Source organism: Mirounga angustirostris, unplaced genomic scaffold, assembly GCF_029215605.1.
Source record: "Mirounga angustirostris isolate CCGP_5_RB_7025 unplaced genomic scaffold, mMirAng1.0.hap1 SCAF_17, whole genome shotgun sequence".
NCBI classification, from domain to species: Eukaryota; Metazoa; Chordata; class Mammalia; order Carnivora; family Phocidae; genus Mirounga; species Mirounga angustirostris.
The window spans coordinates 5,917,226-5,932,942 of NW_026991725.1; the positions used below are offsets into that span (position 1 = coordinate 5,917,226).

The 15,717-nt window shown below is 37.0% G+C and overlaps 2 protein-coding genes across 13 annotated transcripts in view; one reads left to right on the forward strand and one right to left on the reverse strand.

Annotated features, from left to right (window-relative positions):
- Window positions 1-15,717, forward strand: part of NF1 (neurofibromin 1) — a 289,382-nt gene that overhangs the window by 233,909 nt on the left and 39,756 nt on the right. For all 11 annotated transcript variants that reach the window (XR_010408419.1, XR_010408418.1, XM_064582371.1 and 8 more), the window contains 3 exons: window positions 9,639-10,071; window positions 10,651-10,991; window positions 13,296-13,498. Coding sequence is in view for 9 of the 11 variants with exons in the window: in XM_064582371.1 (XP_064438441.1) it covers window positions 9,639-10,071; window positions 10,651-10,991; window positions 13,296-13,498 (977 nt within the window). In the remaining 2 variants the exon portion in view is untranslated. The remainder of the gene's footprint in view (window positions 1-9,638; window positions 10,072-10,650; window positions 10,992-13,295; window positions 13,499-15,717) is intronic.
- EVI2A (ecotropic viral integration site 2A) lies at window positions 2,207-6,403 on the reverse strand. 2 transcript variants are annotated; one of them, XM_045889445.3, is made up of 2 exons: window positions 6,198-6,403; window positions 2,207-3,592 (listed from the first exon to the last, which is right to left on the reverse strand). In XM_045889445.3, exon 2 carries the CDS (start codon window positions 3,575-3,577, stop codon window positions 2,873-2,875), a length of 705 nt encoding a protein of 234 aa, XP_045745401.2. In that variant the 5' UTR covers window positions 3,578-3,592; window positions 6,198-6,403; the 3' UTR covers window positions 2,207-2,872. The 2 variants fall into 2 exon arrangements, with proteins under 2 accessions (XP_045745401.2, XP_045745402.2); XM_045889446.3 differs by lacking the exon at window positions 6,198-6,403 and adding an exon at window positions 5,669-5,793.

Genomic DNA, 15,717 nt, shown 5'->3' on the forward strand with positions numbered 1-15,717 from the left:
AGTGAAATTTCTTTTCGTAAGAAGCAAATGATATGTTCTGTTTACTCGATCACCTTAGGCAAGTTGCTGTACTTCTGAGTCATCATTTCCTCCTCTGGAGGAATATTTCTCTTAGTGAGTTATTTTGAAGATTAAATAAGATAACATGTATAAATGCCTCACACACAGTAGGAAGCCAGTAACTGTTAACATTATTTCCTTGTACATAATTTAGACAAAACCCAGGTAAAAGTATAATTCAGTTTTTTGGACCGAGTACTTTACTAAATTATTTTGGAGTTTCAGTGCACAACTCTTTGATTACCCACAAAGTAGGTACTTCTCAGTGGAAGGTAAAATAAATTGGGAATCATGATTTAAATAAGTTAAGCCAAGTATATTGAAAAGAGAATGAGTCAGTCTGAATAAAAATTTCTTTGGGCAAGTCACCTTCTAGCCTCTTTCCTCATCTGAGAAATGGAGGTCATAATTCCTAATTTATAAATTTGTTATGGGATTGAATAAATCTTAAGTGCCTAGCAAGCATAGCACCTGTTAGAGTAGATAACGGTAAGTATTAAGCCATGCCCTGCTTTTCCCTGATCACTACAGAGGATCATGGACTGTTGAGACCTAGTTCTTAACATCCAGGTACTTATAACTTGGCACAAAAGGAATAGTTTTTGTTTTTAAGGGGTCCTACTATAAAGCAGAATATAATCAAAACACTGTGAACTTTTGATTCACTATTTTAAAATCCCTGAATTGAGTATGTGGACCATAACACCTGGGGTAGAAAACAAAAGTGTTCTTTTTTCAAAAATAACTTTTAAATTTTGAACTCAAAATGTATCTTAATCTATCGTGTTTAAACACTTTCAAGTCTGAAAAGGAGCCACTTCTGTTTGTTCATGAACTGTCATTGGATAGCATCATTCTGAGGGTGTTAATTAGTGAGTGATGAATTTTAAATATTCCTGCAGTAGGAGCTTTATCTTTTTTTGTCAGAAAATGGTTGACCTGTATGTTGAATATGAAAGTACTTACCTAGTTAATGTCTTATTTTTTTAAAGGACACTAATTTGTTTTAATTTCCTCAGACAAGTATATATGTCACTTGACTCAATGAGTGCTTTGTGTAGCACTCTTTGTTCTAGTACACAGTCTCAAATTTTTAATTTATACAAAATGGGAGCTCTGCCCAGTTGCATTGCCAGTCTGGTCCTTTTTACCCCTCAAAAGATAACCTGATGTCACCATGATTGGCATGAGTGTTCTCTTCCCTTTTTACTTTTTTGACATTTAGCTTTATCTGGAATAATATGGTTATAATTTATTTATTTTTTTAACAAATTGGTAATAAATTGATCATAAAATTGATGCTTTGGTTTTTCCCTCCCATTTTAAGATACAACCTAGATCTTTGAAGCCATGGTGCCCGTAAGAAGTGATTTTGATGATCAAGACCAGTATCACCTAGGGAATTAATGCAGAAATTACCAGTGCTTGGAGGTTACCCCATTCCAGCTGAATCAGAAAGAGAGAGTGGGAATTAGGTATTGGCTAGCTTTAAAAACTCTTCAGATGATTCTGATGCACAATCAGGTTGAGAATCACGAACCTAGAAGGGAGGGTAAGATTGTGATCATATTTGGAAAAAAATATATAAAATTTTTTCTTAAATGGATAGCATATTGCCCAAAATAAATGCTCAATAAGGGATGAGAATTTTTAAATGTAGCTTGGTCTTTAATTAGTATGCCCTGGATCAATTTTAGTAGATAGTTGGAAAGTCTCTCAGACCAAGTTTTGTAATATATTTAACTGAAGGTGGAAGTCTTGATTTAAGTGTAAGTCATTATTTTACTTGAACCCAGTTTCTTGAAAGGTTAAACAGTGACTGGAGTATCCTGTTTTCCAGATGAGAGCAAACATACACACATCTTTCCTTTGCTCATGTCCCATTAGATAGTAAAAAAAAAGTAAAACTGATCATTTATTAGGCCACTTGGCACCCTTGAAGTCAGAAAATTAGTCACCCTTTGGATATTTGCTATAAATATTCCAATAAGCAGTATTTATAGAGTAGAGGTACATTGCATTTAAACAGTAAGATGTGCTTTACATTTACACTTGGCCTTCTGTTGTGGTTACAATCTCATCTGTTTCAGTTAAGCTCTATTTCTTATTGATCTTTACAGTGTGTTGCCTAAGATAATAAACGGAATACAATTATATGTAGTCAGTTTTATTCTAATGAGTCTTAATTCATTATACAAAATTAAAAGTTTTAATTAAATATTTATAGTAGAAAAACACTTTCTTCTGTGTGCGATATGTAAAGATGAAAACATCTGGCATAAAATTAGCTGTGCTGATGTATGAGCTGGTCCAGATTCTGTCACATTCGGCAAAGGTACCGTTAAACTGCAGTTCAACTCTACGCACTAGGAATTTGGCTTCTGTTAGATGCTGAAGCATATACTTGCCTCTAAGGACACACTAAAACTCTTCAAAGTTCAATTACATTCAGACAAAGATCATCTAACTACTGTTGCTGAACAGGAAATATTTATTTAATTGTCCCTTTCTGCCTCCCATTAGTCAGTTCCTTCAACTCGTCTTTAAAACCTTTCCCACATTCTCAGGTGTTTGGTTATTTACTTTTTAAAATACTCAGTGTCAGGACAAAAGTGCACAGTTTAAGTAATTGAGAAGGTGGGCAAACTTCTCCCCTTCTCACCTGCTGGATTCTAAATTGCAGGGCTGCCATGTCAACAAATTTTAGACCACCAAACCAACATGTTGGCATTAAATATCAAACTGATGTCATTTTTTTTACTTCATAAACTTTCTCATTGCTCCTTTGCATTTTTCTTGACTAAAGCGCCTGTTAGTTAGTGAATTTTTCAGTTCCTCCTTCATCTTTTCTTTCCCTTGTAGCTGTGAGTGTTCCAGTAGATTGCATCATTAGGTTGGGCCCTGTGAGCTGTTGTGCTCTTTTCCAAGTGTCTGATTCAGCAGGCCAGAGACCACTGCTTGCCAGAAAATCACCGTTGCTTCTAGGCTGACGCTTGCCTACTTGTTTTGATCGTCTGAAAGATGAGACTTTGTTTGCCAGAACTACAGTTGAGAGAAATAGAAGGGTGCAGATGAGAAAAAGCACTGCAATTATAACGAAGCAAATTAGCATAGCCATTTTGTTGTTGTTTTCCTCACAGACCTCTTTTTTGAAAATTTCACGGTGACCTTTGGTTGTGTTTTCCGTGCTCTGTACTGTTGGAGAACTGTTCCTGACGACAGAAGGTATATAAAGCTCCAGTTCCGATATAGGAGTTAGAGATGTGACCTGAGATGATGTTGCTATTTCAGTCCTGTTTATAGAGTTACCTCTTTTATCTACTGTAGAAGTTGTAGGGTTTGTGTTAATGTTTTCCTTTTGGTTTCTGCCCGGCTTACTTTGAATATCTGGATCCCAGACAGTAGTACTGTTAGCCCACAGATGGGTATAGTTTGCGTTTATTCCAGGAGACCAAGAAAAAACTGTTGTCGTCAGAAGGGCAAGATGCAGGTAAAGTCCTGTATGCTCCATGTCCATGAATATGCTGGAAATCTGTTGGGATAGCAGTATAATTTATTAATTTGGGAAAGAATTATGGTTCCTGGTTGTTGTGATTGTAGTTAAAAGATGGACAGCTGATACAAGTGAGCTACAAACTCATGCCTAATATTTGCTATCCTGTTTGAATTCCTTCTGACTTTGTTTCTGTCAGGCTGTGTATAAAGAAACAATTTAATTTCTGTATTCTTTCAAATGCTAGAGGTTAGCATTATGAATAACTGTGAATCATTTTAAACTGAATCCCGTGGTTTTATATAGTTTTCTCCCTCCCAAGCATACTAAATTTCAGCTTTGAGTCAGATACTTCTGCTTTGTTTTTTTGATTCCTTCTTTTTTTTTTTTTGCTCCCAACCATTTAAGGATCTTTCTTGCAGAAACTCCCCACCCTCTATGTGTCACCAATCTTTATAGTAAAAGAGAAATGTGGCCTTGAGCATTTTGCTTCATGTATGAAAAGAAAACACAAATGGCTTTTTTGGTTTTTGTTTTGGGGTTGAGAAAGGGGAAGTGTAGCAACCAAAGGAAAATGGATTCCAAATAGGAATTCAAGATGTTCTTTTTTCTTCTTAGGGTTTATCTTGAAGCTTAGAATAAAGCTGCTACTTAGAAATATACTCCCCATGTTTGTGAAAGCAATCATATGGTGGTGGTTCTCTCTTTTCACCTATATATCCCCTGACTTATTGTGGCTTTCTAAAAGCAAAACCATGCCAGATTTCTTCTGAATAATCTCAAAAGTTAAACCAAAGTTACTGGATAACTGAAAAAAGGATATCATCATTTATGCCTAGCATTTTTTTGTATCACTGTTTTGACATAATTTTTTAAAATAAATTATACAGTAAAATAGAGAACATCAGGTTTGGGGGGATTTAGACTATGGGAAGTGGGAAATCAAGGCAGATCGTAAGTCTCAACATATAAATAAAAAAGATTAATTTTAGTTTTGGCTTCAAGCTCCTTGGAAGCCAGTACAAAAAGGGGATAAGTCTGTTCTAATTCTCATTATCCACCCTATGATTGAAGATTTAAATAGAACTCTTTTATAGTAATATTCTGTTCATCTGAGCTACTTTTGTAAGAATATTTTGTTAGCATTAAATAGAAGCAAAACTAGATTATTCTCCTGAGATTTACTCAGTGAAATTACCTGTTTAAGAACCTTATTTTAAAGAAGTCCTTCTCAAACTTGAATGTGCATGAGAGTCTTTTTCTTGTTGTTGTTTTGTTTTTCTTTTTTTTTAAATTGGATTCTGATTCTGTAGGTCTAGGAATGACCTGAGATCCTGTGTTTCTAACCACCACCCAAGTAAGACAGATGCTGCTGCTAGTCATGCTTTTTTTGAGTTTCGAGGTTTTATTAGAAATAGTTGCTATATGTCATTGGATAAAATTTGTATGCTATTGATATACAGAAATTTGAAAATAACAAATGTTATATGTTGTTATACAAACAAAAGTAGCTTATAATAAACAATGCTAAATGGAAACTAGCCACTGAAGTAGTATTTCCTAAAGGAAAAAACCTTTATTATGTGTTCTAGAATTAAGATGACTTTTTGGATTATGATCTTTAATAGACAAAGATATTGCACACTGACTTCTGTATAATAGTGTTCAGCTTCAGTTTTTAAGTTGAATAACATAAATCTTTGTATACCTTATGATTCTTTCACAAAGAGAAATACTTTAAATTGGATTAGCAAGTAATTTCCATCTTTTCATACTAGACTAGATTTCTGCATTCAGTGCTAAAATGATTTAAAGTGGGTTATTCCTGGGGCGCCTGGGTGGCTCAGTTGGTTAAGCGACTGCCTTCGGCTCAGGTCATGATCCCGGGGTCCTGGGATCGAGCCCCACATCGGGCTCCCTGCTCAGTGGGAAGCCTGCTTCTCCCTCTCCCGCTCCCCCTACTTGTGTTCCCCCTCACACTGTCTGTCTCTGTCAATTAAATAAATAAACAAAATCTTTAAAAATAAATAAATAAAGTGGGTTATTCTTATCACATTAGTTCATCAACAATGTAGTATACATCATGGTATTCATACACATTTTAGCAGTGCTTACCACGCACGGGGTAGATAATAGGCCCGCTGTTGATTGTCTTCAGCCAGATGTACTGTCATCCCCAAATAAACAAACTGTTAACAAAATGAGACTTTCTCTTGCCCTTACAAATGCCTGAGAATAGAGGACTGTCTCTGCATTCCTAATTTATGCCATGGAGGCCAGGTTATGTTATCAAAAGTTTTCTTTATCTCTGGTCATTTTCAATAAAATTTATAATGCCTAAGCATTAGTAATGAGAACTTTATTTTTTCGACTTTTTAAATAACAAAACTTTTCAATTCACTGTGGAGTCTAAACTCAGATCCTTCCTAATCGTGATAAAAACTATTGTTGATGATAAATCTTTCCATTTCTAACTTAAATGTTACTTAATAGGACAGAAAAAACAGCATACATTTTCAAACACTTATGATTCCACTTTGTTAGTAAGATTCTTAGGTACTCTTTGAAAGCACTTCCTTGAACACTAGTCCGTACAAAGTTATAGGTGAAAAGGCATAACAAAAGCCGAATATATATGACCTACCTTACAAATTCTTGGTCAAAATCTGATTATAACCTGACTTTAATAAGCCACTTCTTTTCTTGTCTTGAAGCACAGCCTCCAAGTAATTTAAAGCAGAATAGACTTGGAGAATATGAACCTTAAAGTAAATCTGCAGTTAAAAAAAAAAAAAAGATATGTACAGCTAGCTTTCCACTTTTGAAACCAAACCACAGATGACACATTTCCTTTCTGCTGCAACTAAAGCACATATCACGGGGGGGGGGGGGGGGGTAGAAAAAAAAAAAAAAACAGAAAGTCCAACTTGTCCAGTTGGCCACTGGCATGACAGGAGGCTTTGTACAACAAATCCCCGCCTCCAGGGCAGGGAGGGTTTTCCGCTCAGTGCCTTTTGACCTTATGCTCATTATATATGCCTGCAATGTGTTTTTGAATGATAGTATCATTCAAAAGAAGATGGAATGGTATTTTTCCTGCAGCATTAAAATCTCTAAAAATTTGTATACCACAGACTGATTTGATGACATGCGTTTGGAGACCTGGGGTATTGGTCAGATAATAGAAACAGTGAAATACATAACCAACATCTCAAATTGTGGAACTACAACAATGACTTGAGAAAATATCTAGTAAACTTAGATTATATGGGGCAGAGTAAGTTTTTATGTGGTTTAGTGTATACACATACAGACTCTTTCCCCTTGAATGTCCTGTCATCACTTCATATTCAGTATGTCTAAAATGGACTTCATTTTCTCTCCAAAAGTCCCTGCCCCTCATGATCTCTTTGTTTTTGTTCATGATAGCAGCCTTCTTTGTGATCTCAGAGGCTTGGTATATAGCGAGTCCTTTTAATTCAAGTCCTTCTTTCAGCCCTGATCAGACCTTGGATCATGTTGGTCCTTTCTTCATATTCTTGAATTGGTTTCTTTTTTTACTGTCACCATAGTATTTAGATCCTTATTAGGCCATACCTAGACTACAGTATCTTTTTTACCCGCCCCAACTCCTTCATAGAGCTTCTATATATCACTTCCTTTGATCATATCACCTCTTTCTTTACAAAAATAAAGTTGAATAACTCCCTGACACTATAGCAGTGATTCAGAAATATTTGTGCATATAAATATCAGATAGAAGGTTGTTTAAAAACAATGAAAATTGCCAGGCCCCACTGCATAGATTCATATGTAGTAGAAATGGACTGCATTTGTATCAAGTACCACAGTTGATTCTGATGCTGGTGCTTCACAGAATATATTCTGAGAGGGGCGCCTGGGTGGCTCATTTGTTAAGTGGCTGCCTTCGGCTCAGGTCATGATCCCGGGGTCCTGAGATCGAGTCTCCCTGCTCAGCGGGAAGCCTGCTTCTTCCTCTCCCACTCCCCGCTGCTTGTGTTCCCTCTCTTGCTGTCTCTGTCTCTGTCAAATAAATAAATAAAATCTTTAAAAAATATATATATATATATTCTGAGAAATACTGGGCCTCTGGGAGAAAACCTGAATCTCTTAGTTTTGATCCTTTAACAATTTAACTATTATGTATTTTTCCAGCTTTATCTCTTTTTTTTAAAGTTAAACTTTTAATTTAATTTAATTTTATTTTTTAGTTTTTATTTAAATTCCAGTTAGTTAACAGACAGTGTCAAATTAGTTTCAGGTGTACAGTTTAGTGATTCAACACTTACAACGCCCAGTGCTCATCACAAGTGCCCATCTTAATCCCCCTCACCTATTTAACCCTCCTCCCACCCAACTACCCTCTGCTAACCATCAGTTTGTTCTCTGTAGTTAAGAGTCTGTTTTCCGGTTTGCCTCTCTTTTTTCCCCCTATGATCATTTGTTTTATTTCTTAAATTCCACGTATGAGTGAAATCATACGGTATTTGTCTTTCTCTGACTTATTTCTCACTTAACATAATACTCTCTAGCTCCATCCATGTCATTGCAGACGGCAAGACTTCATTCTTCTTTATGGCTGAGTAAGATTCCGTTGTATATATACCACTTTATCCATTCATCAAGTGATGGACACTTGGGCTCTTTCCATAATTTGGCTATTGTAGATAATGCTGCTGTAAACATCAGAGTGCATGTATTCCTTCAAATTAGTATTTTTGTAACCTTTGGGTAAATACCTAGTAGTGCAGTTGTCCAGCTTTATCTCTTAAGGCTTCTCTACGTGATCCTTCATTCCAGCTAAACTAGCTGACGTGCCTCAGCACATCTCATCTAGTTATGTTTCTTTTTTTCTTTACCTCTCTCTCTTAGATCTGCTAATCCCTGCTCTTGTTGAATTCAGAATTTCTCCCACCCACTTCAGCCACAACATCTATGTAGTTTTCAAGGACTACCTAGTTTGTGTTCATCTCTCCCTCTTCTGAACTATTTTTCTCTGCAATTCATTTGATAAGTGATTACATACTATCTCATACCTTTTCTTTGATCTTGAAATATTTTATTTTAAAATCATTTAACTTGATTTTTATCTTTTCTCCCAACAAGATTAAAAATTCTGATGTAAGGATATTTATCTGAGCCTATTGTGTAGTCTTTACCAGAGTCATCAAGTGTAGAACATTGGGCCAAATTAATATAAGTTGTTTTGATTTGAAGTTCTAGTACTGTGTTCTTCAGGGCTTTCTGATGGTCCTTATTTTGGCTACTCACACTGATCAGCATTCTTTTGAGTGTAAGCAACTTATGACCTTGTATGGCTTAATCAAAAAAATGGAATTCATTGGCTCACCAACTCAATAGTCCAGGGATAAATTTGATCCCAGGAGAGGCGTTATCTAGAGTTCAAATGAAATGGCTGGGGCCCCAGTTTCTCTCTTCGTTTCTCTGCTCCATTTCTTCAGTTTTTAGGCAGGCTTTCCCTTCATATCTCAAGGTATGAGCTAACAACTCCCAGGGCGATGTGTTTCTTTGTTTATAAACACCGGGAAAGAAAAAGTCTCAATTCCCAACTACAGCTAAAGTTTCTGAATTGGGCCTCTTTGGCCCTGGTTGTCCTGATTTGAGTCATATGGTCATTGCTGAACCTCTCTGGTCAAGGTGGGGTAAACAAATTGACTAAAGCCATTCAGATCACCCCAGGGCTCCAGGTGGATCATTCCCACCCAAAGTGTTCACCTGGGAAATTCGGTGGGCCTAGAGGCAACCAATCAATATTCACTGCCTTCCTCTGCTTATCTGGGGTGTGCAAGTTTGTTGTTGCTCAAGAGTGTTGGAATTGGAAACTTGTCTCTTTCATTTTCTTCAGCCTTATTTCTCAATCAATATCTAAAGGATAACTGATTTTTAAAAATGGATTTATATTTTACGTAATTTTTTGTTATTACAGTTTTCTCTAGAAAGCTCATCAGAAAATTAAAGGAATAAAATAGATTAGTAGTCTCTGTATATTTATTCAGAACTCTGTTAACAATCTGTGTCCTTTTTTTTTTGTCATCTTCCTTAGGTTTAAAACTGGTCAAATCAATGGCGATTTGCTGATATACCACGTCTTGCTGACTTTAAAGCCATATTATGCAAAGCCATATGAAATTGTAGTGGACCTTACCCATACTGGGCCTAGCAATCGCTTTAAAACGGACTTTCTCTCCAAGTGGTTTGTTGTTTTTCCTGGCTTTGCTTATGACAATGTCTCTGCAGTCTATATCTATAACTGTAACTCCTGGGTCAGGGAGTACACCAAGTATCACGAGCGGCTGCTGACTGGCCTCAAAGGCAGCAAAAGGCTCATCTTCATAGACTGTCCTGGGAAACTGGCTGAGCACATAGAGCATGAACAGCAGAAACTGCCTGCTGCCACGCTGGCTTTAGAAGAGGACTTGAAGGTATTCCACAATGCTCTCAAGCTAGCTCACAAAGACACCAAGGTTTCTATTAAAGTAAGTTTCACTCCACATGAGGTAAATGATTTGTCACCCTTCTTGGCTAACCAGACTGCACTGGCCTCCCTAGGTGTTCCCATAGAGGTGGATCAAATGTAAAGTAGGTCCAGATGGAGGAAAACTAAGCTTTCTATCTTCGTGGAGGTCCTGTGGAAGATAGGAGAGGTGTACACTTAATTATATTCTAGGTTGGATTGGAGGCAGGGGAGTGTTGTAGAGGGTGGTTTGCCATCTATCAGTCAAATGGTAGAAATGTGTGGAGGGTGGAAGTGACCAGTTGAGAATTCTTCTGATTATTACATGCTTTTTGTGGAATGGAAGACATGACCCAGGATAAAACCAGTGATTGATTATGGGATTCTTGAACTTTTTTAAAAAAAAATGTTTTCAGTCTCTTTTGAGAGCATTTATCACAATAACTCTTGACCCCATTTGAACATTGGCAGTAACTCTTCCTTAAATGGCAAACGTGGTATTTGTTTGGTCAGTCAGTTGGTTGGTTTTCAGAGCCTCTTAGAGTTCTACGTAGTGGAATTTAACTCTTCTTCACTCTGCCCTCTCACCATCACTTTCCAGGTTGGTTCTACTGCTGTCCAGGTAACCTCAGCAGAGCGAACAAAAGTCTTGGGGCAATCAGTCTTTCTAAATGATATCTATTATGCTTCGGAAATTGAAGAGATCTGCCTAGTGGATGAGAACCAGTTCACCTTAACCATTGCAAACCAGGGCACACCACTCACCTTCATGCACCAGGAGTGTGAAGCCATTGTCCAGTCTATCATTCATATTCGGACACGCTGGGAGCTGTCGCAGCCCGACTCCATCCCCCAGCACACCAAGATTCGGCCAAAAGATGTCCCTGGGACGCTGCTCAATATTGCATTACTTAATTTAGGCAGTTCAGACCCTAGTTTACGGTAGGTTTTTTAAAAATTCACTGCAACTTTTTTCAGAGTTTGTTGCTTTTAGAATGAGACCACTTAATAAGCTTTTAATACAGCCTCTACCTTAATACTCTAAATCGGAAGGTATGCTATGTTGGTTAACCAGTGTGACCTCATCAGTTTGTGGGGTATTCACATGAACTGTGGAATTCTGAAAAGGGTGATTCACACTAAACCAATACATGTTCTTTCTCCAGGAAACTTTCATCTGAAACAGACTACATAGCAGTTTTGGTTTTGTTACTCCCCCCCCACCAAAAAAAGCCTTTTTTTTTTTTTTTTTTTTTTAAGTCTATTCCTAAGTTTCTCCTTCTGAGTCCTCTAATTATGTTTTCCCATGTTCAGAAGTATATCACTATTAAGTTTCCTCACAGTCAGATTATTATTGTTTGACAAAGGAGGGCTTAATGTGCAATAACTCAAACAGTAACATTGCATACTTTCCACCTATATGACTTGAACAAAGCTCTTGAAAGAAGTCTTAAGACAGATGTAGATGTCATCTGATGGGGTATAATTGGTTCTGTTTAGATTTAATAATCTGAACATGAATGAGGAAGGAGCATGGCCTGTGGGGTCAGTAGATTTGGTTTAAATCTAGATCTGCTACAATGTATGACTTTAGGCAAGGTACTAAAGTTCTCTGAGCTCTAGTTTCCTCATTTTGAAAATAAGGGTAACAGTGCCTTTCCTATATACCTACAAAGGTTTCATAAATAGTATGTGTAGCAGTATATTTTAGCACCTAGTAAACAGTTTGTGCTCAGTATTACTGCCTCCCAACTCCCCCTCCCACCCCTCCTCTCTCTGCCAGTGTGTCTTTGTACTCCTTCCCTCCTTTCTCCCCTCTGCTTTTCGTGTTGGGATAATTCTTTGTCCCAGGTTCCTTGGGACTGTCAAGATTTTTACAGATATAAATTCTTATGGGGTGTAATGTAGCCCAAGTTTTATAAGTGGGCCTTTTAGGATTCCTGATTCTTAAATAAAGGGGGGAGGCGGAAATCAAGATTTCTTTACCTGGACGGGCCTCCCAGAAATTATGTATAAAATTTTGTGTATGCTTAGCTTTCGTTATCTCCAAGGAATCTGACCTACCCCAGTTTGAGCAGGCCTGGTTCTTTATAGCTGCTGAAATGTACCGATAAAAGTCAATGGTATAACTCCAAATTCCTAGGAGTTAGTAAGAGATACACAAACTTAGAAACAATAATACTAATATTCTCATTTTAGGAAAATAGAGCTATAAAGCCTGCCTTTAATTTCTAATTCAAAATTCCTCATAGAAGAATGCTAACAATCTTCTAACAGTTACTAGCTTCACTGAACCTGTATTCTCTTGTGAAATAAAGTGAACTGACAGCTTCTGTTTTTTGCTGAAGCATGTCATTCCAGAGAAAAAGGCTTTAGGCTGACTTAAATTTCAGTGGCTTTTTGCCCCCATATGGTTGTTGCAAAAATATAGTAGCATGATGACGGTTCGGAGGTCAGGAAAACCTGAAATTTGCTGAGCAAACTATTTCTCTTGCTGGATAGGGGAGAAAAATGAAAATTTGAAAACCAAGTACAGTTTTTTTACTTGTGTCCTAAATTGCTTAAGTATATTTTCAGACATTTCTAAGGGAAATTTTGGTTCTAATGGAATTTGGATGTATATCATTGTTTTATGTTTTCAGTGGTTAAGTATAATGGAAGGAAAAACAGGGGGGACTTAATTATATTATGTTTGTTTTTGACCTCTAGTTTGTAGTACGTCATATAGGACATCAAGAAAGAAATTTGGTAGGTGCTGATGAAAGATTTTCACATTTTAATTTGATGAGGGGCCCTCTCATTTCTCTTCTTATGATCCCCATTATAAATGGATCTGATGAGAGGGGGAACCACAATTTGAGTTTTTGGCTTCATTGAAAATATGATGAGCCTTATTCTAACTTTATTGATCCACCTTAGGACCATAAACCTCTCATATTTTATATCCTAGTAAAATGTCTTTTAGAAACGTCTTAATACTTACCTGTCTTAGGAGCCTCACAGTGCTCTTCTGGTAATGTCAAGAACCTCCCTTGAATCCCTAAATGATGAAAAAAAATCCCTAAATGATCAAGGGGTATTTTGTATTTACCATAGAACCATAACATCTTATCTCTCATTGATCATAAAATTTAAAAATAGTTGATTATGCTTTGTAGTAGAATAATAAGTTGTACGTTATGAAAAAAATTTGGAATCATAAGAAAAAATAAGTTTTAAAACAACTTCGTTTGTGTTTTCTCCTAGGTCAGCCGCCTATAATCTTCTGTGTGCCTTAACTTGTACCTTTAATTTAAAAATCGAGGGCCAGTTACTAGAGACATCAGGTTTATGCATCCCTGCCAACAACACGCTCTTTATTGTCTCTATTAGTAAGACACTGGCAGCCAATGAGCCACATCTCACCTTAGAATTTTTGGAAGAGTGTATTTCTGGATTTAGCAAATCTAGTAAGTAATAATAATTTTCTTTAATACTAACAATGATTCTTTTTTTTTTTTTTTTAAGATTTTATTTATTTATTTGACAGAGAGAGAGACATAGCGAGAGAGGGACCACAAGCAGGGGGAGTAGGAGAGGGAGAAGCAGGCTTCCCCGTGGTGCAGGGAGCCCTATGTGGGGCTCGATCCCAAGGCCCTGGGATCATGACCTGAGCCGAAGGCAGACACTTAACGACTGAGCCACCCAGGCGCCCCCTAACAATGATTCTAAGAAGATTCAAAGAAAATCCTTTCATTTCAGAATTTGCCAGTGAAATCATAATTGATTGTATTTTCGGTTCTTTATCTCTTCTAATTTTTCATCTGCTGTACTCTGCAACTGAAGAAACTCTGAAGGAACTTCCCGGTTAGACAACATTGAGAAATCCACCAAAATTCTGGCCATAAAAGCAAGGTGGCAAGATTTTTGATACTTTACATGTCTTTGAGCCACTTACAAAGTATTTTTCACACTGTTTCAGTTTAATTAGCTTCAGGATTTCTCTTCTTAGCAGATTATTCCAAATGAGTGAAGTATCCATGTTGTCTCCTTGATTTTAAGGAAATAGTCATTTTTTCTTTTTGTCAGGTTGACTTTGAACTGTGATTTTATTGGTCATGTACAGTTCCTGAAGAATGCAGTGACACATAATACAGGGTCCAGAGTCAACTCCTGACTTGGTTTTTAATAAGTCTTATAAATTTAACATCCACTGTTTCCATTTATTCATCTTCATACCCTGTTGTGGTATAAATGTTGCTCTTCCTCCAGCTTATTTCCTGACATTTTCTTTCTTTTTTTTTTTTTTTAAAGATTTTATTTATTTATTTGAGACAGAGAGAATGAGATACAGAGAGCATGAGAGGGAGGAGGGTCAGAGGGAGAAGCAGTCTCCCTGCCGAGCAGGGAGCCCGATGCGGGACTCGATCCCAGGACTCCGGGATCATGACCTGAGCCGAAGGCAGTCGCTTAACCAACTGAGCCACCCAGGCACCCTTTCCTGACATTTTCTTCCCTCCCCTTTCTCTCTCCATAATACATAAAACTTTTTTTCTGCAAACATATTTTTTTTAAGATTTACTTTTTTATTTGAGAACAGTAAGATAACATAAAAAAGAGCACATGCACGTGCATGAGTTGGGGGAGGGGCAGAGGGAGAGAATCTTTAAGCAGACTCCCTGCTGAGTGCAAAGCCCAACTTGGGGCTCAGTCCCAGTGACCTATGAGATCCTGACCTGAGCTGAAACCAGTTGCTTAACCAACTGAGCCACCCAGGTGCCCCTCAAACATATTTCTTGATTTTTCAGCTAATTGAAAGCTTTGACAATTCATCAAGTCCAGATGACTACATATATTTACTTTTACATATATTATTTATATTATAATACTTATAATAAGAGTTGTAGGAATACAACCCTAAAAAGAAAATGTGTTAAGACTGACAAAATAAGAAAAGCAGAAAGCTTTATTAAGAAATATTTAAAAAGATTTGAATGAGTGAACAGGCATATTGTGTTCTTGGATGAACAGTTCTTCCCACTTCCCAGATTATTATAAATTCAATGCAATCCCATCAAAATAGCTACAGGATTTGAGGACTAAGAATGAGGTAAAACTGAGGTGCCTGGGTGGCTCAGTTGGTTAAGTGTCCTACTCTTGATCTCAGCTCAGGTCATGATCTCAGGATCCTGAGTTCCAGCCTAGCATTGGACTCCATGCTGAGTATGGAGTCTACTTAAAAAAAAAAAAAGAAAAGAAAGAATGAGGTAAACTTAAAATGTTTATAAATTTCATTTGAAACAACAAGAATAGTTAAGAAAATGGTGAAAGAAAAGAAAACTGAGAGACACTTGTGGACATTTGAACACATAACAGTACAATAAAAACAGAGGTGTTCAAGAATCAGCAGTCAGATAAGTTTAAGAGAAACAGATTGATAAAGAAGTGTCACAAACTGATGGAGGAAAGATTAAATCATTTAAAAAATGAGGCTGGCCAGGAAAGAATGTCCAATGGAACAAAGACAGTCTCTTCAACAAATGGTGTTGGGAAAATTGGATAGCCACATGCAGAAGAATGAAACTGGACCATTTCCTTACACCACACACAAAAATAGACTCCAAATGGTTGGAAGACCTCAATGTGAGACAGGAGTCCATCCAAATCCTAAAGGAGAACACAGGCAGCA